The sequence below is a fragment of the Mastigoproctus giganteus genome, chromosome 1 (assembly GCF_048544385.1).
Source record: "Mastigoproctus giganteus isolate SK-2022 chromosome 1, ASM4854438v1, whole genome shotgun sequence".
Classification (NCBI taxonomy): Eukaryota; Metazoa; Arthropoda; class Arachnida; order Uropygi; family Thelyphonidae; genus Mastigoproctus; species Mastigoproctus giganteus.
This window is the reverse complement of record NC_143575.1, coordinates 120,400,862-120,427,034: the sequence shown is the minus strand read 5'-3', so window position 1 is coordinate 120,427,034 and position 26,173 is coordinate 120,400,862. Positions and strand designations below refer to the sequence as shown.

Below are 26,173 nucleotides of genomic sequence, written 5' to 3'. Positions count from 1 at the left end.
AGCCCATCTGCTCAACCTTTCCAGATCCTGTTCAGCAGCATAGCATAAGTAGAGTCCTTAAGAACCCTGCCAACCTTTGTATCGTCTGCAAACTTGGACATTAGGCAAGATATACCATCATCAATATTATATATAAATACAGAAAACAATAATGGACCCAACACTGAACCCTGAGGGACTCCACTGATAACATTAGTCCACGATGAGCAGTGTCTATTCATAACCACTGTAGATTTTTGAGAAGCTTCAACTTCTCGAAAATCTACTACCAATTCCTTAAATGCTGATCTTCAAGTAATTCTCCAGTGGGGAAAAGGAAACTTTATTAAATTCAATCCTTCTAAAACCGAGTCCTGTCTTTTATCTCACAAAAAGGATTCTACAATTCTTATGCTTATCTTCAATGACACTCAGGTTTCCTAACAAGATCACATACCTCTACTAGGGGTTGGTTTAGCCTCACTTGCTCTAATTCATATGCCCTAATCTCAGAGGCGATTAGGGCAAGTGAATTTGACTTATTTCACTTGCCCTAATGGTGACTTGCCAAAATTATGTAAGTCCTAATCGCACATGCCCTAATGAATGATTGCAGTAATGGTGACCTGCCCTAATTGCATCCCAACTTGGTAGATGTGTTTTACTGTCAGTTGCCCAAAGCAGGAATATAACTGTATATTTGCATTCCCTTTCATTCTAATGACCCATTAAGTGATGTTTCTGGCATCTTACCGATACCCATCATCAGACCATACAGTTGGTGGGGGGAGACAGAAAATAGAAAGGGTTTTACAAATTTGAATAATTTAGAATATTACAGTTACAATCACTAATAATACGATTACAATTTGCAAATTATTAGCATTAGTAGAGGCATATGATGCAAGAAAGCAAGCTTATGCAGCATCAGCCAAAAATAAAAAAAAAAACTTCCACTTCACCCCTCTGTTCGTTCGAAATACCTGTCCAGCTGAGCCTTAAATTTATTTAGGCTATCAACTTCCCAACAAGGGATGGAAGTCTGTTCCACCAACCAACTACCCGCTGGCTAAAGGCAAATTTCCGCACATCTATCCTACATCTGTCTTTCCTCAATTTGAATTTATGCCCTCTCAGGTGATTATTCTGAGCAAGAGGAAGAATCCCATCAGCATTGAGAATGCTCAAACCATTCAAGACTTTATACACCTCTATCAGATAACCTCGCTGGTGTCTAGTCTCCATACACCGTAATTTGCAAAACTTAAGCCTTTCTTCGTAAGAGCAATCCTTTGTTCCATTCACTAATCTTGTTGCCCTTCTGTCTACTTTTTCCAGCAGCTCTACATTCTTCTTGAAATGAGGCCTCCAGACCTGTATACAGTACTCAAGACGTGGCCTGACCATTGCCTTATACAAGGGAATAATCACCTCCTTATCCCTGCTAGAAAAATTCCTGTATATCATTGACAAAACACTGAGCTACTCTTGCAGACCGTCTGCACTGCTCAGAAAACTTCATATCTGTCCTTTTCATTCTCTACCACTGTCAGTGTAGTACCACAGAGTTGATACGTTGCTCTGGGGTTGCTGTTTCCCATATGTAGTACTTTACATTTGTCAATGTTAAACTTCATTTGCCACCTCTCAGCCCATCTGCTCAACCTTTCCAGATCCTATTGCAGCAGCATAGCGTAAGTAGTGTCCTTAACAACCCTGCCAACCTTTGTATCGTCTGCAAACTTGGACATTAAGCTTGATATACCATCATCAATATTATTTATAAATACAGAAAACAATAATGGACCCAACATTGAACCCTGAGGGACTCCACTGATAACATTAGTCCACGATGAGCAGTGTCTATTCATAATCACTCTCTGTCTTCTCCCCTCAACCACCCCTTTATCCATAGCGGCAATTGGCCTCCAATGCCACACTGCTCCAATTTGTGCAGCAGTCTTCCATGTGAAACAGTATCAAAAGCCTTTCTAAGATCCAAGTATATAATATCAAAGTTAATCCCGGCATTCAGTTCTTTTGTGACTGCATCATAGTATCCAATCAAATTGGTCAGGCAAGACTTCCCCTTAACAAAACCATGCTGTGTCCGAGCTATAACTGAAGTCTTGTCTAGATGATCCTGCAGTGCTTCTTTATAAATAGTGCCTCCATTAATTTTCCTGGAACATAAGTTAAACTCACAGGTCTATAATTACTTGTGTCTTGTTATGCTTCTAAAGTTTAAGTTCTGAACTGCCGTTACAATAGAAAACAGAATATCCAAGGTAAATACAAATAGATTAAATTCTTACTTGCTGACACTCTCAGAAGCTCCCAGAAAGCTGATGTGCATACAGGCAAGAGGCATTGCCAGCAGTCAATTTACATGTGAGGAAAAAATCCCTTAGCCAATAGGATAGTGCCAAGTTTTTTTTTTATCCTGAACCAGGATTCTTGTGTAGTGGAAGCCTGAGGTGACTTTTATTCCCATATTCTGAACATCATGGTTGGTATGCAGGCTGGTGGTGTTCCATGGGCTCCTTGGCTAAGTGACCAGATGATCAAAAGAACAACATTACCAATATTATACCAATAAAATAGAAGAAGGAAAATGAAAAACCAGGTAAAAAAAGTAGACCTCTCTCCAGTCCACCTGAAACAAAAGCATGGTATGATGATAGGTATCGGTAAACTGCCAGAAATGTCACCTTAAACACTTTGTAACACACCACAACTTCTTGAAGCGTGCAACAGTTATCAAAGCAAAGGATGGGGCCATTATTAAAGCAAAAAGTGCCCGTAATAATCATGAGCCTGATATCAGAACATTGAGAACGAAAGTGGTGGAACAAATAAAGGAGAATAAAGAAGTTACTACAGTTATGAAGCTGTTTCTACTATTGCCCAGCTATGAGAACATATATATATATATGATCGATGCTTCATATAGCTTCTGATAAAACTTCAAAGACTGCAGAAGAACCTTGTCTTCCAGATTCATTATCAGAATTGATTATCCTGTATGAATATAAGTCGGAAGATGAAGAATTTTTGCTATTTGAACGTGGTAAAATGCCATCCTTCCACATGATTCAAGAACCGAAATTAGACATGATGATTCTACAATAATGGCAGAAAGCAAGCAGTGTGTCCAATCCAATTAGTTTCAAAGTATTTTATAAGTTCTTCACACTTTTCATATGAAGGATGTACTGGCAGTGGAATTTCTTGAATCATTCTTTCCCAAGCTTCCTCTAGATAAACAAATGCCATTGCACCATTGACTTCAACTTTCTGACAATTTGTTCCTTAATGTATGCTGATTGTAATCCTAAACGTTGTAATTTCCACGAAATGTAATAAACAGCCCTTAACATCAGCATCAGAAAATGTTTCTTCTGTGGATCTGACACACACAGCACTTTTGTAATCAACTTGGAATTTTCTTGGTTGAAATGTTGCCCCATTGTGCAATGCTTTCTGTAGAATTAATTAGAACATGCAATTGTAACTTGATTTTGATTTATCTGGAAGAAGAATATAAATAATTGAAGAATAACTGAAATAATTGAAGAATAACTTTAAATAACTTTCCATCCATTTAATTAGCATTTCCTGGATTTCTGCAGAGAATCTGAAACTCCGCAATTCCAAAACCAAGAATCTTTTCTCCCCACCACGTTCAAATAGCAAAAATTCTTCATCTTCCAATTTCTTATCAAATCTGTGGGGCAGCATCATGTTAATATATGGGAGATGATTACCCATTTAAAAACACAACAAGCTAACTTTAAGAGTATACTATGATTAATAAATGTTGGAAATCTTTGACCTTGTAAAAATGAGGGCATTAATAAGAAATTAATGAAATTCACAGCAGAGAGACAAAACGGGGACATCGATTTCTACACTTCTGTGCTAACAGTTGGTTAATTTCTTCCACTAAATGATTAGTATAATATAAACTTTAATAATTTGTATTTGTATTTTAAACTTGTGTTTATTTCTTTATTTGACATCAAAACATTTATACATAAATGTTTTGGAAGTGTTCTACTTAATGTGTTGGGGTAAATTTCACTTATTCTTCTACAAATAAATTGTTTATTAACAATTTTTATTTTGTTTCTGTATTTTTTATTTTGCTGTTATTTTTGTTTATTTTTTTCATTATGTTTTTGAAGTCAATTTTTATCACTCCAAAAAAATAGAACACAGTTACCTACACACATTGGAAACGTGGGAATAGGGCAAATGGGATATAATGCGATTAGGGCAAATGGGATATAATGCGATTAGGGCAAGTGGGACAAGGAGCTTTCCCACTTGTCCTAAAAGGCCAGGTGGGAAAGTCGAATATAGAACTTAAGCTATCAGGGCAAGTGAGGTAACACACGTAGGGATTTTTTTTTTTTTTTTTTTATAAAAACGCCAAACACGAGAGGTATTAGAACCTATAGTACTGAGTACCGTGCTTGGATTGGAGGTTGAGAAGATAAAAGAAGATATTTGTTGACATTAGACTTGAACTTCTGTAGACTAATTTTCAGGAAATACGTACAAAGGAAGGCTGTTCCAGAAAATGGCAGTTGAATTAATACACAAGAAAGATGAAAAGTTGGTTCTGTGAGTTTGAAGTTGGAAAGTGAATAGATGGCCGATGGTGGCACATGTTTGGACTGTTTTGATAGAGAGAGCGGGAATTATAGAAGCCAATTCAGAAGAGTGCCCATGGACGTATCTGTAGAAAAGGCATGCAGCAGAAACAGTACGTCTAAGAGACAGCAAGTGGAGAGACTCTGTTAGAGAGGAGACGTTAATTAATCTAACTGCCTTCTGCTGAATGGAATCTGCCTGAGAGAGGTTTTGGGGGTACCACCCCAGATGTGGGAACAATATTCCATGGTAGGGTGGATTTTTACAGAGAGAACAATTGTTTGGAAGAAAAGTAACATCTAGAGCAAAAGAGAAAACCAAGTTTTTTAGATGCAGAGGAAGCAATATTTCTAATATGCTTGTGCCAAGAGAGATTAGAAGTCAGGGTATTTCCCAAAAGAGATACAGACATACCTCGGTTAACGTTACCTCTGATAACGAAGCTTCGATATAACAAAGTCCGCAATTTCAAGCCCCATTTAACATAAAAAAAAAAAAAATATTCCAGTTTAATCACCTGAAATCTAAACAAACTGAAGAAATTAAGGAAACCTTTGGGGCTTCTCGTGGTTGGTTCGAGAAATTTAAAAACGGGCCAGGATTCATAGTGTAAAATTAACAGGAAAAGCTGCAAATAAGTTTCCAGCAAAACTAAAGGAAATAATTGAACGTGAAAAATTTCCACCAAATTTGGTGTTCAGTGTTGACGAAAGCGGTTTGTTCTGGAAACGGCTACCAACAAAAAGCTTCATTTCTATTGAAGAAAAATCAGCTGCTGGGTTCAAAGCAGCTAAAGACCGTTTAACGTTACTCTTTGGATCAAATGCCTCTGGCGATTATAAATTAAAATTGTTATTAGTTTACCATTCAGAAAATCCGAGGGCGTTAAAAGGTAACATAAAAATGTTACCTGTAATATGGAAAGCAAATAGAAAAGCGTGGGTTACCAAGGAGTTATTTACTGATTGGTTTGTTAACCACTTTTGTCCTGAAGTAAAACGGTATTGTCAAAAAAACAACTTTGAAGAAAAAGCTCTTTTGTTGTTAGACAATGCTCCGGGACATCCTACTGATCTTAACACGTTGGACACGCATTCCTGTAAAAGTTGTGTTTCTTCCAGCAAACACAACTTCCCTGATTCAACCATTGGATCAGGAAGTAATAGCATCATTTAAAGCTTATTATCTGCGTCGAACATTAAGCAATTTAACTGAACTAGAGGATAAAGAGGAAATGACAGTTAAAACTTTTTGGAAAAACTACACCATTAAAAATGCAATTGAAAACATTGATAGTTCTTGGAAAGAAGTCACTAAGAAATGCTTAAATGGAGTTTGGCGCAAAATATGGCCAGAAGTTGTACTAGAAGAAAATAACATCCAAGAAATTAGAAATGAAGTTATCCAGATGGCTGAATCAATAGGTTTCGAAAATGTCGATGAAGAGGATGTTAGAAATTTATTGAATGCAGAAGATGATGGTTTTTCAGTGGAAGATTTAGAAAACCTTGTTAGCAATGAAGACGAAGTTAAAGAAGTTCCTGCCCAAAAAGTGTTAACAACCAAAGATTTAAAAAGGTGCTTAAATGACATTGAAAACGTTTAAAATTTTTTTAGGGAAAATGATCCTGATTTAGGAAGAAGTTTTATTGTTAAGCGATCAGTGTTAAATGCAATAACTCCGTATAGGCAATTGTTAAATGAAAGAGAAAAAAAGCATAAGCAATCAGCTTTAGACTCCTATTTTAAAATGTGATTTCACTTTGTATGTAAGTTGACTGTTTATTTAATAAAACTTTTCTTTGTTCGAAAAAAAAAAGCTTTTCATTTTCTTTAGGTAGGAACGTATCCCTATTCTGGCCATAGTATTTTTACCTCTGAAAACGAAGTTTCGCTTAACGAAGTAATTTCGTGGAACGCATCCTATTCGTTATTCGAGGTATGCCTGTATATCATTTGGCCTAGAAATTAGAGTGTCACCAAAGATAAGCATAGGAGCAGAAGAATCATTTTTGCAAGATATAAGACAAGACTGAGTTTTAGAAGAATTGAAATAAACTAAGTTGTCTTTGCCTCACTGGAAAATTACCTGCAGATCGGCATTTAAGGTATTGGTAACAGATATTCGAGAAGATAAATTTGATTGAGCAGGGCAAAGTTTCTCAAAATGGAAAGTGGAATGCAATATGCTATCATCAGCAAAACTATGGATAGGATTTCCAGTCAATGGAAGAAGGTCATTAATATACAAGAGGAAAAGAGTGGGGGAAAGAATTGAACCTTGGGGGACACTATTGGAAATAGTGTCCCATAAGAATGGAAATCATTATTGGAAAAGTTAGAAGACAGAGAGCCATCTATCATCACCCTCAGTGAGCGATCAGAGAGAAAACTGGATAAGCAAATTGCAAAAAACAGTTGGCAAACCATAAGATGGAAGCTTGTTTAGAAGACATTTATGACAAACACGATCGACAGCCTTTGAGATGTCAAGAGCAACTGCTTGTGTTTCCCCGAACTTTTCCATTGAATTTTTCCATAAATGGGTAACATAAGCCAGAATATTCGTCAAAATCCTTCTGACATCCTTTTAACAGAAGACCACAGGAGGCATTGAATGGGGTGTGTTGGGAATGGTGGGAGGTGTTTTACCAAGATCACTGATACAGAAGTTGGAAGAATAATGGGATGCTACCAGGTCAGCTTTAACCATGCCTGAAGTGAGAACAGAATCATCTGGTTTTGACAGATGATGGGAGCAGAGAAGGGCAACCGTTGTGGTCAATAGCTTTGGCAAGAGACTAGAATGCTCGGCTACCATTAGAGCAAGAAGCAAGTTTTCTACTCTTAGCCTGTTCAAAATCGGGTTTGAACTGATTAATGACTGCTTTACAATTCTTGCGAGCTCTGGTGTAGGCAGAAAATGAATCTGAAGATTCTTTTTCTGCTAATTACGATATGAAACAAACAAGCCAATTATGATATGCAACGTTCTTCTCTTGAACAGCCTTAGCACATTTATTGGAAAACCAAGGTTTAGATAAAGGAGAAGATTTTAATGTGGAGTGTGGAATAAAGGATTCCATTCCTACAAGAATAATTTCACTGACACGATCTGAGCAAACGTTGACATCAGAAGTTTTGACACAGTAATCCGACCAAGGAAAAGAAGAAAGGAAATCTCTCAGGTCATTCCATTTTGCATTCTTGTAATGCCAAACAATACGAGGTTGGGAATAGCCATGAGATAGGCTTCACTGGAGAAGAGACAATCCCCAATTTTTGATCTGAGGTGGCTAAAGAACCACTGACTTCAACCGTCTACTTAGAAGGGTTGTTTGTGAGAAAAAGATCAGGCGTGTTGGCTGCATGGTTAGGATTGTCCAGTATTCTTGTAGGTAAATGAACAATCTGTGCAAGGTCATTAGTAATTGCAAAAGCCTCAGCATCTCGACCAGCTGGGTCAGTGTGACTAGAAAACAGAAGCCAGCTGGAGTTGTGAACATTAAAATCACCAAGGAAAATTACCTCACTGTTAGGAAAGTTGGACTGGAGAAATTCAACTTGCAAAGAGAGGAAGTCAAAGAGCTCCAAGTGATTAGTGGAGTTGGAAGAACGGTAGAGACAACAGATGAATTTGACACAATGAAGTAGAGAGATTTTACGCCAAAGATCGAAACAAGGAGATTCCAAATTACCAAGTCTCTGACAGGGAATATCAGAACGGACATATGCACAAGTACCACTTTGAGGCAAAATAATCATACAGCAAATAATTTGGGCATCTGAGATGAGCAGTAGGTGAATCAACCGATAACTGAGATTCTGTCAGAAAAAGTACATGGGGTTTGGCAGACTGCAAGTGGAAATGGACATCGTTGAGATTAGAATTGAGACCACGTATATTTGCTCCATTAGTTTGACAATTTATGGTATATTCAATAGTAAGAAAAAGTGGGGAACATGCTGTAGGAAGTAATGAAATTTTTGGATATGGTTGTTGTTGTTTGTTATTTGGTTTTTAGGAGCATTAGCAACTAAGGCCATATTGTTCCGGGGATATGCAGTGGTCATTCCCTGACCATTCCGCATCCTCCGTATTTGGTGGTCACGGGCTCGAACCCCGATCTAATCAAGAAGCGTGTGCTATGCACTGCTGCTTCTGCCCACCTGGCTACGGAGGCGCCTTGGATATGGTGTACACATGGTAAGAATTAGATAGTATGAATCAGAGCTGTAATACTCAATACGTTCATATTAATATTTGTAAAATAATAAGAGGAGTTTACCTCAATATATTATATAGAACACTTCCGTATGATATTCTCCAGAAATTAAAAACGAAAAAATTGAAAAACTCTACATTAGAGTAAAAAATAATAATTAAAAACCAATTTAACACATTTAAAAATTAAAAAGAATCTAAGGAAAATATTCAATACAATTTTCCTTCCTGAAGCTGACAACGCTTTTCGACTGTATAATCATGATCACAGGAATGAAAATTACCGAACTGGGTCGTAGGGAGTAATTGTGCAGGCAGATATGAAGTTTTCTGAGCAGTGCAGATGGACTGCAAGAGTAGCTCATTGTGTCTTGTCAATGATATACAGCAATTTTTCTAGCAGGGATAAGGAGGTGATTATTCCCTTGTATAAGGCAATGGTCGGGCCACACCTTGAGTACCATATACAGGTCTGGAGGCCTCATTTCAAGAAGGATGTAGAGCTGCTGGAACGAGCACAGAGAAGGGCAACAAGATTAGTGAATGGTACAAAGGTTTGCTCTTATGAAGAAAGGCTTAAGTTTTGCAAATTACAGTGTCTGGAGACTAGGCACCAGTGAGGTGATCTGATAGAGGTGTATAAAGCCTTGAATGGTTTGAGCATGCATAATGCTGATGGGATTCTTCCTCTTGCTCAGAATAATCACCTGAGAGGGCATAAATTCAAATTGAGAAAAAAAAAGATAGATGTAGGATAGATGTGCGGTAATTTGCCTTTAGCCACAAGGTAGTTGATTGGTGGAAGAGACTTCCATCCCATGTTGTGGAAGTTGATAGCCTAAAGAAATTTAAGGCTCAGCTGGATAGGTATTTCGAATGAACGGAGGGGTGAAGTGGTAGTGTTTTTTTTTTTTTTTTTTGGCTGATGCTGCATAAGCTTGCTTTCTTGCAGCATATGCCTCTACTAATGCTAATTACGTTGAACATTAAGTATGTTACGTATTGTAATTTTCGTATTGGCCTAGCCACAATAAAATCCAATTTAGCATCTATCAAAAACCTACAAACACGGTATATATTACAAACATGGTAAGAATACCAGATCCTTGAAATAACACAGCCTCGACATTATAATAGCTATCACCTGTTCACCTACAAAAGATCGATTATCTTTAATCAATTTCTACATGCCTATAAATATTTACTAATGGAATCTGCTTTGGACTCAGCAATACAAATATTAACTAGCAGGTTCTTAAACAGGGGTTATCCCCTTGCCACAACACACCGAATTAGGGTACAGGCTAAGGATAGGATACAAAATACTACACCAACCAACAATAGTAATATCAAAAAATACTTTATTTCTGTCCCTTATGTTGAACAGTGGCACAAACAGCTTAATAGATTCTTTAAAGATACCGAATTTAAAATCATGGCCAATACGGAAATTACACACTACACTGAACAATCGCTCGATTCTTTCCGCGTTCGCAACACAAATTAATGATCTAGTATATAACATTTCTTGCGGTGATTGCTACTCGTCTTACCAAGGTTTGACGAGATCTTCTCTGAATATTCGTGTAAATCAACACGAAGCCTCGGTTCGTGCTTCTCGTGTAGCAGGGTCAGAATTAGCCTTTCATGCCATTAACGAAAAACATACTTTTGTATTTAACAAGGCCAAAATACTTAATGTTCAACGTAATTATACGCGACTATTAAATGCAGAAATCGTAGAAATTAAATTACACGAGAATTCTGTTAATGTTCGGCAGCCATATTTGATCTCCGATGCATGGACCTTTACATGCATGCGCAAAGACAAATAATCACTATTTAAGTTTCAGGTTCGACCCTATTCGGTAATCTTCATTCCTATGATCACGGCATATGGTCAAAAAGCATTGTCAGCTTCAGAAAGGAAAATCATTTTGAATATTTTCGTTAGATTCTTTTTAATTTTTAGTTGCGTTAAATTGATTTTTAATTATTTATTTTTTACTCTAATGTAAGTTTTCGATTTTTTTGTTTTAATTTCTGGAGAGTATCATACGGAAGTATTCTACCTACTATACTGAGGTAAACACCTCTTATTATTTTACAAACATGGTAAGAATACCAGATCCTTAACATAACACAGCCTCGACAATGCCCCCCCACATACACACTACTCTGACTCCCTCCAGTCACTATCTGGCAGAGTAGAGGTAGCAAGATTATACATTAGCTGATTAGCAAGATTAGCTGATCCGGAAGCCTCCTAAAGAGTTACGAATAGGTTCGGTCCGGTGTACTAACTAGTGGTCGGCCTGCGAATACTGTTTTAGAGCTGTACCCTCGAAATGTAAGGAATACTGGATCTCATCACGATGTTCATCACAACTTCAAAATTCATCAGTCATACTGCATGATGGCAGAGATGGGGAAGGGTTGACCGGAACTTAGCTCTTCAGATTAAACATGGGTTTCAGTACTTCAAGCCTCCAATAAGCAAAGTGGTGGTATTTCACTGGTTGATGAGAGTCATCTAGCATCTAGTAGTGCCTAGTAATACAGAGGGGTGGCATTCCTCCATGTGGTGTGGGTGCCACACCTCGACCCTTGCTTGCATTGGATCACACCTGGGTGGTCACCCACAGTGTGCATGTGCATGGAGGTTATACCCAGGGTTACTAACAGTCCCACCATCGTGAAGGTGCAAGCAGAGGATTTGGCTGTCACAGACCATTCGGACTTTGTCAAAATTTGGTCCACTTGACTTGAATGTCACCCAAATATCAGTCCATCGATTTAGACTCCCAAGTAGCAAGTACAGTTGGTCTGGCATATCTGAGAGAATGTCTGTGACAACCTCAAGGACCCTTGACTTGATTACTTGGACTTCTTATCTCTCTTGGCACAAGCAAATCACAAATATTGCGTCCGCCACATTTAAAAAAAAAAATTGGTTTTCTCTTTAATTCTTGGTGTTATTTGTCTTCACAACAGCTACTCACTCTGTACAAAAAAGTCACCTGCAGTTGCCCACTGCATTTGCTACTTTGCTCTGCATGAATTTCTGGAGTCTCCCTTTGCACGTTTTGGTAACCTAACCGTAATATAATCACACTGTTGTGTATAGTTATGTCATGGATATTGACTAAAGTATGAAACAAGGATAAAGTGAAGTTTAATTAGTAAACAACAGACCACCTTCTCCTGCAAGCATAATGTTCTGCAATCTCCCCTCACTTTTGCTATGTATTCAACATTCATGTCTGCAGGAATATTTATCCTTTTGCAAATTTTTGTAATCCAACCATGATACAATAACACTACTGTGTTATTGCATCATGGTTGTATCACTGTGGCTACATTATGGAAACTGATAATACTGTAGTACTAATATAGTACTAAACAGCAACAAAATAAAAATTCTATTTTTTTTTTCAAAATAACATGATCTCCTTTCTCAGGAGCACTCACACAACTTTTAAGTCAACCATTCAGTTGACATCAGTCAACTGAATGGTTCTTCAGAAGTAAAGTAAAAAAAACTTTCATGTGTCTCAGTTAGCAATCACACAGAATCAGACCTTTTAGGGTTTTTTTTTTTTTTTTTTTGGTAGTTGTTGGCGCATAGGCTTCTGTGGCCATAATGCACCTCCCAAGGTTTTTGCAGTACTTTGATCCAAGCCCGAGGCGGGAATCAAACCCACGACCTTTGGGTTGCCAGGCAGGCACTTTACCCACCCGGCTAGCCCGGTCAGCGACCTTTTAGGTAACCTAACCTAATTAATGTTAGGATGCTTAAAAAGTTGTTTCTGAGTGGTCCCAAGAAAACAGCATATTTTGCTACTGTTTAGTACTGTAGTCAATTTCTGCAATATAGACATACCCAATAGCATTACTGTATCAGTCTTAAATAAATTTGCAAAATAAAGAGCCCAGAATCTAGAAATGGATGCTAAAGCGACTAATACACTAATGGCATCAAATATTCACTGGTTAGATAAAAAACAAACATGAATAGCAGATGAACACTAAAAATATTGAAGCAAATCACATATGTACACAATCATTAGTGGAAGAGCTAAAAAGAACCAAATGTCATAGACCGTCAGCTAATTAGCCAATCACGCCAATTTCTTAGGAAAGTTTTCAGTGGCATTAAAAAGGTTGTTTAGCTAACTCTTGCCATAGTTTTTACCAGAAAAACAGCAGAAAGCCTTCTTAAATTCACTGAAGCAGTAATTACAGCCAAAGGTGGACCAATGTGCTATTTATTTCTTTGCATAAATACATGTTTTGACATACTGTACAGAATTTTAGTAACACATACATATAAATATTAGTGAAATATTCTTAAATTTTGGCTTCTGTTTAATTTTTGTCATAAATTAATTTTTACTAATCTACCTCTTCTGGAGTCAGAACACCAGTCTCTTTAAATCTTGACTCCTGCAATATAAAACCATACAGGAAAGTTTATAGCATCATAAAAGAAGTCATTTACCTTGACAGCACAGCAAAGTAAATGACTTCGAGGTAAATGCAAAAAAAACAAAAACAAGTATTTATTTGTTGGCAAAATAGAATTAGTTATTCCCCTTACAGGCAGTATTCTATGGTAATTTACATTATTAAACTTAGTCAATATTTTACATTTATCGCTATTAAGTTAAAATTTTTTCCCTTAAACATTAAGATGTCATTTAAATTTATCTTCAGAATGCAATTCATCTTCCACTACATTAATACTTTTGGTGAGGACCAATACAGCCAGTTAGGTTCCAAGAAAAAAATGCTGCCAAAGTTATGTTAATCAGAACATCATTTATCACAGAAACAATGTAAAATGGAATTGAGTTGCTGATATGCAATTTTTTTTTTTTTTTTTTACATAAGTGAATAGAAAGAGAATATTTAATCAATTTGAAAATCATATAAAAAGTACAATGATGATGTTTAGAAAAGTTCTTATTCTTTTCAATTCTAAATTGATTTAGACTGAATACGGAACACTATATTTGCAGTTAAAGAAGAACATCTTTAATCATGATCGTGGCACTGAAACAGCATTTATGGGAAAATCTGGCTGATTTATTTGAGGAAAGACAATGTCACTTGATGCCTTTTTGAAGAATGAATCTAGAAAATTATATGATGACTTGCCACAAGCATGGATTGAATATGTTATTCTATATTTCAAGCTGGATAAATTTTCTTTGAAAGTTACCATGCCAGCTTCTAGACATTGTAAAAGTCACGGTCATCTGCTTTTTTTCCCCCATGGCAAATTGTGACTGCTCCTGAAATGCATTCAATCAACTGACTTTTCCTGCTGCTCTAGAAAGACCAGATATTCATTTGTGATTTCCCAAGAATGAGAGAAAGCATATTCTGAACACCACCTGCTTGAACTTCTAATGCAGTTAAGTCATCTCCAGAAAATCAGCTGTGATTTCTCTAATTTCGTCTTCAAATCCCACAAAACCATAAACAATTTTCTGGCCACATTTTTTTACTGGGGCTATTGAGGTTGAATTCGTTGACCTCCTTCCTAAAATTATTTGAAGTAACCAATATCCTTCAATGCACATCAGACTCAATAACACATTCAGACCACATTGTGGTTATACATGTTGGGACACATTTCATTTCTAGATTTTTCAAATAAATGACTATTTTATAGGTATTTTTATTAATACATGCATAAAGTAGCAGAAAAATAAATAAATATATAAAATAAATTAATAATATATAGGTAATTAATAACTAATTAATAATATAAGTGATCATTCATTGGAAAAAATTAATTCATGTGTTCCAAATTACTATTTATATTAATTAATTGAACATTTATAGACTAAAATAAAATTTGGTGGTAAAGACACAAATCAGGGAATTTACTTGACAATGACAGGCAGCTTGTTGTGAAGGTATTCACAAGGTGAGATGAAAGAAAAATGATGCTATTTCACAAACTTTGGTGATTTATGTACAGAACTGATGCTGTTGTTTTGGTTTTTAGGAGCATTAGCAACTAAGGCCATATTGCTCCAGGATATGTGGTGGTCATTCCCTGACCTTTCCGCATCCTCCGTATTTGGTGGCGACGGGCTCAAACCCCGGTCTAATCAAGAAGCGTGTGCTACGCACTGCTGCTCCATCCCACCTGGCTACAGAACTGATGCACTGCACTAACTAGTATGTCTTGTAAATTCCGTGGTTTGAGGTTTTAACTCAAAATTTTATTTTTGTCTTTAACTATTGTATACTGTTTAACATCTCTCATATTGTGAAGTTAACTTCATAACTGGGTTGTCAGTCGTTAAACTACCGAGAAACTAACCACCCACCGATGAAAGGCCAACTAGCCCTCAAACGGCAATCTACGTGGTGGTATTCACCGAGAATAAGGAACAAGTCTTCGCTAATGGGGAAGTGTTACTTATTTGACATAAGTAACTATAGTACAATGACAAGCAGCTCGTTCTGAAGGCATTCACAATGTGAGATTTAAGGAAAATGATGCCATTTCTAAAACTTTGGTGATTTACAATATACAGAACTGATGCATTACACTAACTTGTAGATATAACATTTATATTAATTCACTGATAAATAAAATAAATAAAAAAAATTACATCACAAATAAAATATCAAAATGAATCAAAACTGCATTATATAAAAAACATTCACTCCAATCTTTATTCCCACATTGCCCTTCTAATGGATTTCCAAAGAGCAAGGTAATACATCTTTTTCTTAATAATAGCGAAAGGGATTCAGATAAAACGCGGTAGACAGACAGATCCATTAATAACATTCAAAAAGACCCCCAGTGCAGTGTTGCAGTACTGCTGCTTCACAGCAGATGCCAATTACCATGCAAGTGTGGTCCAAAACAGGCGTTCTTTAAGTTATTCACATTTGCATGCAAAACGGTCTTCGCCAAGTCACATTCGCTGTGACTTGGCCTGCCCGCCCGATGTCGATCTTCAATGTCAACACAGGCCGCTTTAAATTCATTATACCAAAAATTACTAAAAACAGTTTGCAAACCATAAGATGGAAGCTTGTTTAGAAGACCTTCATGCCAAACACGATCAAAAACCTTTGAGATCTCAAGAGCAACTACTTGTGTTTCACCAAACCTTTCCATTGAATTAGTCCATAAATGGGTAACATAAGCCAGAATATCACCAGAGGATCGATGCTAACGGAATCCATACTGGCGATCATTGATCAGACGGAAGGTTTCTAGGGAGTTTAAAGAGTTGGCGGTTAATTGATTTCTCCATTACTTTAGAAAGAGTAGAAGTAATTGCAATGGAACGATAACTGGATGGGAGGAATTTGTCACCCTTTTTAGGAACTGGCTGGATATGAGCAAATTTCCAAGCAGAAGGAAAAACACCTTTGGAATAAGAAAGAGAAAAAAGGCGGCAAAGAATAGGAGTAAGTTCAGGAGCACAGGTTTTGAGAACAAGTGGAGAAATACCATCAGGACCTGGAGCTTTCTTAGCATCAAGATTCTCCAAATTCCTCCTGATATCCTTTTGACGGAAGACCATAGGAGGCATTGAATGGAGCATGTTGGGAATGGTGGGAGGTGTTTTACCAAGATCATTAATACATGAGCTGGAAGAAAAATGGGATGCTAGCAGGTCAGGTTTATCCTTGGCTGAAGTGACAACAGAACCATCTTGTTTGGACAGAGGTGGGAGCAGAGATGGGCAAAAGTTGCGGCCGATAGCTTTGACAAGAGACCAGAATGCTCAGCTACCATTAGGGCAAGAAGCAAGTTTTCTACTCTTAGCCTGTTCAAACTCTAGTTTGGACTGATTAATAACTGCTTTACAATTGTTGTGAGCTTTGGTGTAGGCAGAAAATGAAACTGGAGAATTAGAAACAAGCCAATTACAATATGCAACATTCTTCTCTTGAACAGTATTATCACATTTATTGGAAAACCAAGGTTTAGATAAAGGACGAGATTTTAAAGTGGAGTGTGGGATAAAGGATTCCATTCCTGCAAGAATAATTTCACTGACACGATCTGAGCAAACGATGACATCAGAAGTTTTGAAGCAGTAATCTGACCAAGGAAAAGAAGTCTCGCAGGTCATCCCATTTTGCATTCTTGTAATGCCAAACAACACGAGGTTGAGAATAGCCATGAGATAAAGGTTCCATTGCAGAAGAGAATCACCAAGTTGTGATCTGAAATGCCTAAAGGACCACTCACTTCGACCATGTACTTAGAACAGTTGTTTGTGAGAAAAAGATCAAGAGTATTGGCTGTATGATTAGGACTGTCCAGTAATCTTGTAGGTAAATGAAAATCTGTGCTAGGTCATTAGTAATTGCACAGCCTCAGCATCTCGACCTGCTGGGTCTGTGTGACTTGAAAACTTAAGCCAGCTGGAGTTGTGAACATTAAAATCACCAAGGAAAATTACCTCCCTGTTAGGAAAGTTGGACTGGAGAAAGTCAAGTTGCAAAGACAGGAAGTCAAAGAGCTCCATGTGATTAGTGGAGTTGGAAGAACGGTAGAGACAACAGATGAATTTGACACAATGAGGTAGAGAGATTTTAAGCCAGAGAAGATCAAAGAGAGGAGATTCCAAACTGCCAAGTCTCAGACAGGGAATATCAGAACGGACATATGCACAAGTACCACATTTGAGGCAAAAGGAATCATACAGCGAATAATTTGGGTATCTGAGATGAGCAGTAGTTGAATCAACCGATAACTGAGATTCTGTCAGAAAAAGTACATGGGGTTTGGCGGACTGCAAGTGGAAATGGACATAGTTGAGATTAGAATTGAGACCACGTGTATTTGTGAAATGAATTAGGAAGTGCTTGGTTGGTTTATTTCTTTTCACAGATAAGCTTGCTCTATTAGTTTGACAATTCATGGTGTATTCAATAGTAAGAAAAAGTGGGTGGGACATGCTGTATGAAGTAATGAAATTTTTGGAGATGGCATACACGTGGTAAGAATATACCCAGATCCTTGACATAACGTGGCCTCGACAATGCTCCCCGCATACACACTACTTGGACTCCCTCCAGTCACTATCTGGCAGAGTAGAGGTAGCAAGATTATACACTAGCTGATCCAGAAGCCTCATAGAGAGTTACCAATAGGTTCGGTCCGGTGTACTAACTAGCGGCCGGCCTGCGAACACCGTTTTAGAGCTGTACCCTCGAAATGTAAGGAATATTGGATCTCGCCACGGCGTTCATCATAACCTCAAAAGTCATTAATCATGCTGCATGATGGAAGAGATAGGGAAGGGTTGACTGTAACTTAGCTCTAGAGACTAAACATGGGTTCCACCACTTCAAGCCTCCAATAAGCAAAGTGGTGGTATTTTACCGGTTGATGAGAGTCATCTAAGAAAGTGCAGAAAGGGGAACTATAGGAAATTTTAGAATTGGTGAAAGAAATGAAAGACTTGTGGAATTTGCAAAATCTCGAGGATTGTCAGCAAAGAACACTTTTATCAAGAAAAAGGAGAACAGAAAGCGGACATGGAAGAGCCCAAACAGATTAACTAATGAAATCGACTTCATCCTCACTAACAGAAGATATATGCGATCACTTCCAACAAGGTAAATGTTGGAAGTGATCACAGAATGGCAAGATGCACACTCGATATAGATGTAAGAAAAGAAAGGAAAAAACTAACTTGAGTAAATAATACGAAGAATTTTGAGGAAACAGAAGAGGAGAAAAAGCAGTATGAACTGGAACTTAAGAACAATTTTTAGCTTCTGCAGACTGCTCAGGAGCAAGATATCGACGAGGAATATTACAACTTTCTGAAAGTGATAAAGCCCAAGTAAAAAGAAATCCAGAGAAGAAAAAATTAATCAAGAAACATTTGTCATGATGAACTGAAGACAACAAATGAAGAACAAGATAAACACTGATAAGGAGAAAATTGAGTATACTGAGTTATGCAAAGCCATTAGATAGAGAATCAGAGAGGACACAAGAAAAGTACAAGCATTAAGGGAAAACAAAGGATATAAATCAACAGCCATGAGCAGAAAGACAAATGATACTGAAACTGAAGAATACTGGTGGTCTACTTATAAATAGAAGAGAAGGCATAATTCAAATAGCAGAAGACTACTATAGAGAATTATACAAGGAGCAAGGGAATGATGCCAGCAGTGGGGAAGATGGATCACAAATTAGTAACACATACGAGATACCCGATATCCTTCCTGATTAGGTAGAATATGCGTTGAAGAAAATGAAGAATCAGAAAGCCCCAGGGGAAGATGAAGTTACTGTAGAGTTGTTAAAATTGGGAGGAAGAGATGTGACACTAAAACTGGCAAGGCTTTTCACAAAATGTATTAGAAAAGGTGTGAAGCCTAAGGAGTGGAATAATGCAATCATACTTTCGCTGCATAAGAAAGGAGATAAATCAGAAATTGTAAATTATAGACCAATTAGCTTGTTACTCCACATTTAAAAGTTGTTCACAAGGGACATTACTAACAGATTAGAAAGAATACTTGATGAGAATCAATTGAAAGAGCAAGTTGACTTTAGGACAGGATTCCCAACTATGGATCACCTTCACGTAATATCACAGCTAATGGAGAAAGCAAATGAATATAAAACACCCTTAAGCTTGGCATTTGTGGATTATGAAAAGGCATTTGACTCCATACAGCATAAGGCAATGTTTAGGGCACTGAAAAGAAGAGGCATAGATACCCCATTATTATAATTTTGAAGAAAATATTTGAGAATACTACCTCTTTTATTAGACTAGACAAAGACAGAGTCGACAATTTATAGATACAGTAGGAAATTTAAAATTGAGAAAGGAGTTCGACAAGGAGAGACAATATCTACGAAGTTGTTTACAGCTGCCCTTGAGGAAGCTTTCAGAATATTAGACTGCTCGCAGAAAGGAGTCAATGTGAATGGAGAGTACCTAAACCATTTACGATTTGCAGATGACATTGTGGTCATAAGTCACGATCCCAAATAATGAGAAGAAAACAGTCAGTTATGCAGAGTTAGTAAGGATTTTGGACTAAAGATGAATATGGTTGAAACAAAAGTAATGAACAAGTATGCCACAGAAAGGAATATAATGATTGAAGGAGCAGTAATTGAAAAGGTGGAGTCATATACTTGTCTGAGACAATTCATTGGCTGTAATAATGATAAATGGCTGGAAGACAAGAGAAGAATAAATTTTGGATGAATAGCATTCAGGAAATATAGCCACATACTGAGGAGCAATATCCCAATTTGTCTGAAAAGTAAAATAATGAACCAATGTTCATTATTTTACTTCCATAAGTCACTTCCATGACTTATGGAAGTGAAACTTGGGCACTCACCAAAAGAATGGAAGAGAAGCTGAGAACGACACAATGAATGGCACGAATTATGTCGGGAATCAGACTGTTAGATAAGAAGAGAAACACGTGGATTAGACAGCAAACTCAAGTAAAGGACATTCTTATCAATCATGCAATCATGATGACAGATGGACTAAGAAAATAACAGAATGGTACCCAAGAGGAGCTAAAAGAAAACCTGGAAGACAATGACAGAGGTAGACAGGTGAAATGCATGAGTTTGTGGGTTGCAGTTGTGTGGCGATTTTTCCTGTTAATTCTTCAATGTGATTATTTTAATACTCCATTATGAATAAGTTTAGTTTAAAGCTAAAACGTGAAGGTGAGAACGGCAGTGTATGTAGTGAAAATAATGAATTGCAAAGATCTAATAAAGTTACACTTGTTATTCCATCTAGGCCGAGTGGTGTTGAAAATGTTGTTGTAAAATCTACTAAAACTAAACATAATACCACCAAATCTTTGGAAGCCGATTCTAAACCCAAACATCGTTATTATGACGAAAGTTATGTTAATTATGGTTTCATTTCAAACAAGTGTGATCCGCCTCTTCCAGTCTGTGTAATATGCAATCAAACTTTGTCTAATAATTGCATGAAGCCCACTCTATTAGAATGACATCTTGTAACAAATCATGTCGAATCGAAAGATAAAGCTATTGATATTTTTAAGCGCAAAGCTAACTCTATAATAAAAAAATCAAAAAGTTATTCAAAGTTTTACCCAAACTTCAAATTCTAAAGATGCTTTAGAAACATCTTACAAATTAGCTTTATTAGTTGCTAAAAATAAAAAGCATACCCAGCAGTTGAAACACTCATTGTTCCTGGTGCTTTAATTATCACTGATAAAATGCTTGACAGAAATTGTTCAAACATAATAAAAAGCATACCAACTTCTGATACTACTGTAGGTCACCAAATTTGTTTGTTTGTTATTGTTTGTTATTTGGTTTTTAGGAGCATTAGTAACTAAGGCCATATTGCTCCGGGATATGCGGTGGTCATTCCCTGCCCTTTCTGCATCCTCCATATTTGGTGGTAACGGGCTCGAACCCCGGTCTAATCAAGAAGCGTGTGGTACGCACTGCTGCTCCTTCCCACCTGGCTACGGAAGTGCCTCACCGAATTTGTGAAATGGCACATTCTGCAAACTGTTGAAAACATCAAACTGGATAAAAGATTTTCAATGCAAAATCAACAAGTCAACAGACATTTCAAACAATGCCCAGGGTATTGTGATTGTCCGCTATTTTAATTTTGAAATTGGTGCTTTTAAGGATGAAATACTGGGTTGTAAACAGATGCCAGAACATACAAAGGGAAAAAATATTTTTCAAACTTTGGACAATTTTGTGAGACTTTAATTAGAACTCCAGTGGGAATGGTGTATCAGTATATCTACAGATGGAGCGGCCTCGATGACTGGACAAAAAAAAGTGGTCTTATTGCAAGTATATGTGAAATCGATCCTGACATCGGCTGGCAGCATTTTATTATTCACAGACAGTTTGGCTGCAAAAAATATGACTCCAGAGTTGCATGAAGTAATGAGTGTTGCTATTAAGGATTAAGGTAGTCAAAATCGACAAGTCAACAGACATTTCAAACAATGCCCAGGGTATTGTGATTGTCCGCTATTTTAATGTTGAAATTGGTGCTATTAAGGATGACATACTGGGTTGTAAACAGATGCCAGAACAAACAAAGGGAAAAAATATTTTTCAAACTTTGGATAATTTTGTGCGACTTTAATTAGGACTCCAGTGGGAATGGTGTATCAGTATATCTACAGATGGAGCGGCCTCGATGACTGGACAAAAGTCATCGAGTCATGACTTTTGTCATGGACTGGACTCGAGCACTAAATTCAAGGCTTTTTAAAGCACTGGTGCATCTCAGTGAAGCCTTCACACAGTATTTTCTGCATATCAAGAACAAAGAAAAACCAAATGATTGGGTATTAAATCCTTTCGTCACAGCCAATGCCATATGCCAGTCATTTTAAAAGAGTTCATTAGAAATTGCAGCAGATAACTCATTGAAAACAATTTTTGAAAGCCTCAAAATATATGATTTTTGGTTCAAAACTTGAAAAAAGTTCAAAGAAATTAGCAATGAAGCTCTTTTAAAGCTTCTCGTATTTCCTTCAGCTTATTTGTGTGAACAACGCTGCTCTGCCTTAATGTCGATAAAAGTTAAGGACAGAAACTGTTTGAATCCAGAGTCAGCGATCATTCTTGCCCTAACTTCTACTCGGCCACGAATTGAACTGCTGGCTTCAACAAAACAAGCTTAACAATGTCACTGAGTTTTTAAAATTCGTTATTTATAACGAGAATAAATGTTTGTATTGTTTTTAATATTTGTTATTTATAATGAGAATAAATGTTTGTATTTCTTTTAAACATTGTTTTTGTAGAAGCGATATTATAATGAGAATAAATGTCTGTATTTCGACATTTTGTTGCGCAACACAAAACTTGTGCGTAAAAGTGGTCCAATCATCTGTTTTACTAAATAAGTGGTGCCTCCGTAGCCAGGAGCAGCAGTGCATATCACACACTTCTTGATTAGACCGGAGTTCGAGCCCATGCCCACCAAATACGGAGGATGTGGAAAGGTTGGGGAATGGCCACCGCATATCCCCGGAACAATATGGCCTTAGTTGCTAATGCTCCTAAAAACCAGATAACAAACAAACAAACTATGTAAGTACAAAAAAAGTTAACTCACTGTACGCACTTAGAATTCAAATGTAGAGGTTTATTTCTAGTAAAATATAGTAGACGTACATGTATGTAGGTACAATAATAAGAATGTGGTTGTTTGGAGGTGGGCGAACAAAAAAAAGGTTGATAAACACTAGTCTAAGGGCCTAATATGATTCATCCCCTTCCTTCCAGTGTTTATCTAAATAAAGACGTCTTTGTTGGGTTTTTTTTTAAATTATGGCTGAAGATTTACTTACGTTTTTTGCTCTCTCTCATAATATAACTGAATATATCCCATCCATCCAGATGCCTCATTTACTTTTATCTTCAACTTTTCTCTCATTTATCACAACTATTTAGCTCTCTGTGATTTGACATACTACCAACATCCCCACTCATACGAGCTTCTTCCTGTAAACATAGATGCAAAATATCTGTTCAGTTTTTCTGTGACCTGAGCTAGATCATCAGAAGTTAAGCCATTCACATTTAGCAGACCAATGTGATTCATCCCTTTCCTTGTAGTATTTACATACATAAAGTTTTTGTTACTTTTCTTTATATATTGTGCTAGAGACTTCTCATAAATTGCCATAGTTTTTCCAACACACTTCATGACTTGATTGCAGACTAGTTTATACCTACTGTAGTGCTATATATCTCCTTGTAATTTAAGAGCAAACTATGCATTTTAATTCTCTGCCACTAGACTGATCAGTTCATCTGACATTCACATATTTCTAAACCTTGAATAATAGCTCTTAACATCACAGTTGGTCTCACTGAATACATTTTAAAAAATCTGAGACCACTGTAGTTAGCTCTGTGAAAGCAAAAGCCCTTCCCTTTACCCTTAACAATATTTACATCTAAGTAAATCCCACATCAATACACATTTAGTGGTTCATTTTTCTACAAATTCTTAGAATGTATGAAGAGTCATTGCTGATAATTAGACAAAGAGTATCTCACTGCTTTTCTCACAATGGCCATGTAAAAAAAAAACAGTTATCCGTAACTCCAGAAACATCTTGCTACTATGTGAATGACCAACCTCCAAATTCCAGTCAATATTCAAAAAGAAAGCCAACATGAGAACCACGGCAAACTTACCAGACAAACTGGTTTGCAACTACGGCACAGTTGCTCCCTGCATTCTCAGTAAACAGATAGTGCATGTTATTTGTAGTGACAGTAGAAGTTGATAACAATATATTGATTGATACGTAGATGTGACAGACAATGTAATGGTCAGTTTTTTCTCATTATTAAAGGCAAATTAATGGAGTTCATGAGTGTTTTCACTATTAAAAAAACAACATTACTCATTTCTTTACAAGTCTTTAAGGTTAGGCTTAAAAAAGGAGGTTTCTTAATTTTTCGTTATATTTCATAACCTGACCTTAAGTGTTAGGTTAGGAAATAATAGGAAAAGATTTTCTTCTTTTTCCTAACCTAACCTTAAACGTTGGGTTAGAAAATAATAGGAAATGAAAGAAATATTCTTTGTATATAAAAGTATCATAATGTCACTATAATGCTATGATGTTACTGTCTGTCACAACTACGTGTTGATCAATACATCGTTCTTTATTTCTACTGCAAATACCGATAACATACACTCACCGTCTGTTCACCGAGACTGCAGGCAGAAACTGCGGTAGTGACAAACCTATATTGTCTGGTAAGTTTTTGGTACTTTGACATGGTTCTCCTGTTGTTCTTGATATAAAATCATAGAATGAGAATAAAATCATGAATAAGACTGCAGACTGAAACATGCCAGACCAAACAGGAAGAATCACTACTGTACTTTGAAGGCTGATCATTCAGTTCAGGGCCCGCCTTGAACCTGCAGTAACAGAATGTAGTTCTGAGAGCTAAGCTTGAGGTTAAAGAGGCAGAGTTAAGTACATATCCAACCCTCTAGGATATGCCCAGGCACTAGGTGCCCCAACGAGGATATAAAACCAAAAAACCAACTATCAAGGGCGCCTCCGTAGCCAGGTGGGCAGGAGCAGCAGTGCGTCTTCTTGATTAGACCGGGGTTCAAGCCCATGACCACCAAATACGGAGGATGCATAAAGGTCAGGAAATGACCACCGCATATCCCCGGAGCAATATGGCCTTGGTTGCTAATGCTCCTAAAAACCAAATAAAAACAACAACAACATGATGCAAGAAATCAAGCTTATACAGCATCAGCCAAAAAAAAAAAAAAAAAAAAACTTCCCATTTCACCCATCCATTTGCTTCAAGAATTTGTCCACTTCTTCCTTGAATTTATTTAAGATATCAACTTCCACAATGACAGATGGAAATTTGTTCCAGCAATCAACTACCCGCTGGCTGAAAGGCAAATTTTTTCCACACATCTATTTGACAACTGTCTTTCCACAATTTCAGTTTATGCCCCCTCAGGTTTGTAATCTATGCAAGAAGAAGAATCCCATCAGCATTGAGCCTGCCCAATCCATTCAGGGCCTTATGCACCGCAATCAGATCATCTCACAGGTACCAAGTCTCGAGACGCTGCAATTTGCAGAACTTAGGCCTTTCTTCATAAGAGCACCCCTTCCCCTTCTCTGTGCTCATTCGAGCAACTCTACATCCTTCCTAAATTGAAGCTTCCAGACCCATATACAGTACTCAAGGTGTAGCCTGACCATTGATTTATAAAAGGGGATAATCACCTCCTTATCCCTGCTAGCAAAATTCCTGTATATCATTGACAAGACCCCATGATGTACTCTGGCAGCCTGTCTGCACTGATCAAACAACTTCATATCTGACAGCACAATTACCCCCCGGTCTCTTTCATTCCCCACTATCCTGAGTGTAACACCACTCAGTTGGTACATTTCTCTGGGATTGCTGCTATTCATATGCAGTACTTTGCATTTTCCAATGTTAAACTTCAGTTGCTGCTTCTCAGCCCATCTGCCGAACTTTTCCAGATCCTGTTGCAGTAGCATACTGTCATTACAGTTATTAATTAACAACCCTGCCAATCTTTGTATCATCTGTAAATTTTGATATTAAGCTTGATATACCTGAGTTTTTTCAGTAATAAGTAAATTGTGGACATCAAAAAAAAAACACAACTGACCGTAGAAATGTTGAAAGCAATACAAGTTAATTACTATTTTGCTAATTCCATATAGAATATTATGAATAATAGCAAATAATGAAAAATTATT

General features: G+C 37.1%; 1 protein-coding gene across 2 annotated transcripts in view; it reads right to left on the bottom strand.

Moving 5' to 3' along the window:
• Atg3 (Autophagy-related protein 3) overlaps nucleotides 1-26,173 on the bottom strand; it is a 423,862-nt gene that overhangs the window by 396,759 nt on the left and 930 nt on the right. Inside the window, exon 2 of one of the 2 annotated variants that reach the window (XM_090381993.1) lies at nucleotides 13,268-13,309. The exons of the other annotated variant lie outside the window; for it this stretch is intronic. Coding sequence (XP_090238119.1) covers nucleotides 13,268-13,309 — 42 coding nt within the window. The remainder of the gene's footprint in view (nucleotides 1-13,267; nucleotides 13,310-26,173) is intronic. 2 annotated transcript variants of the gene reach the window in all.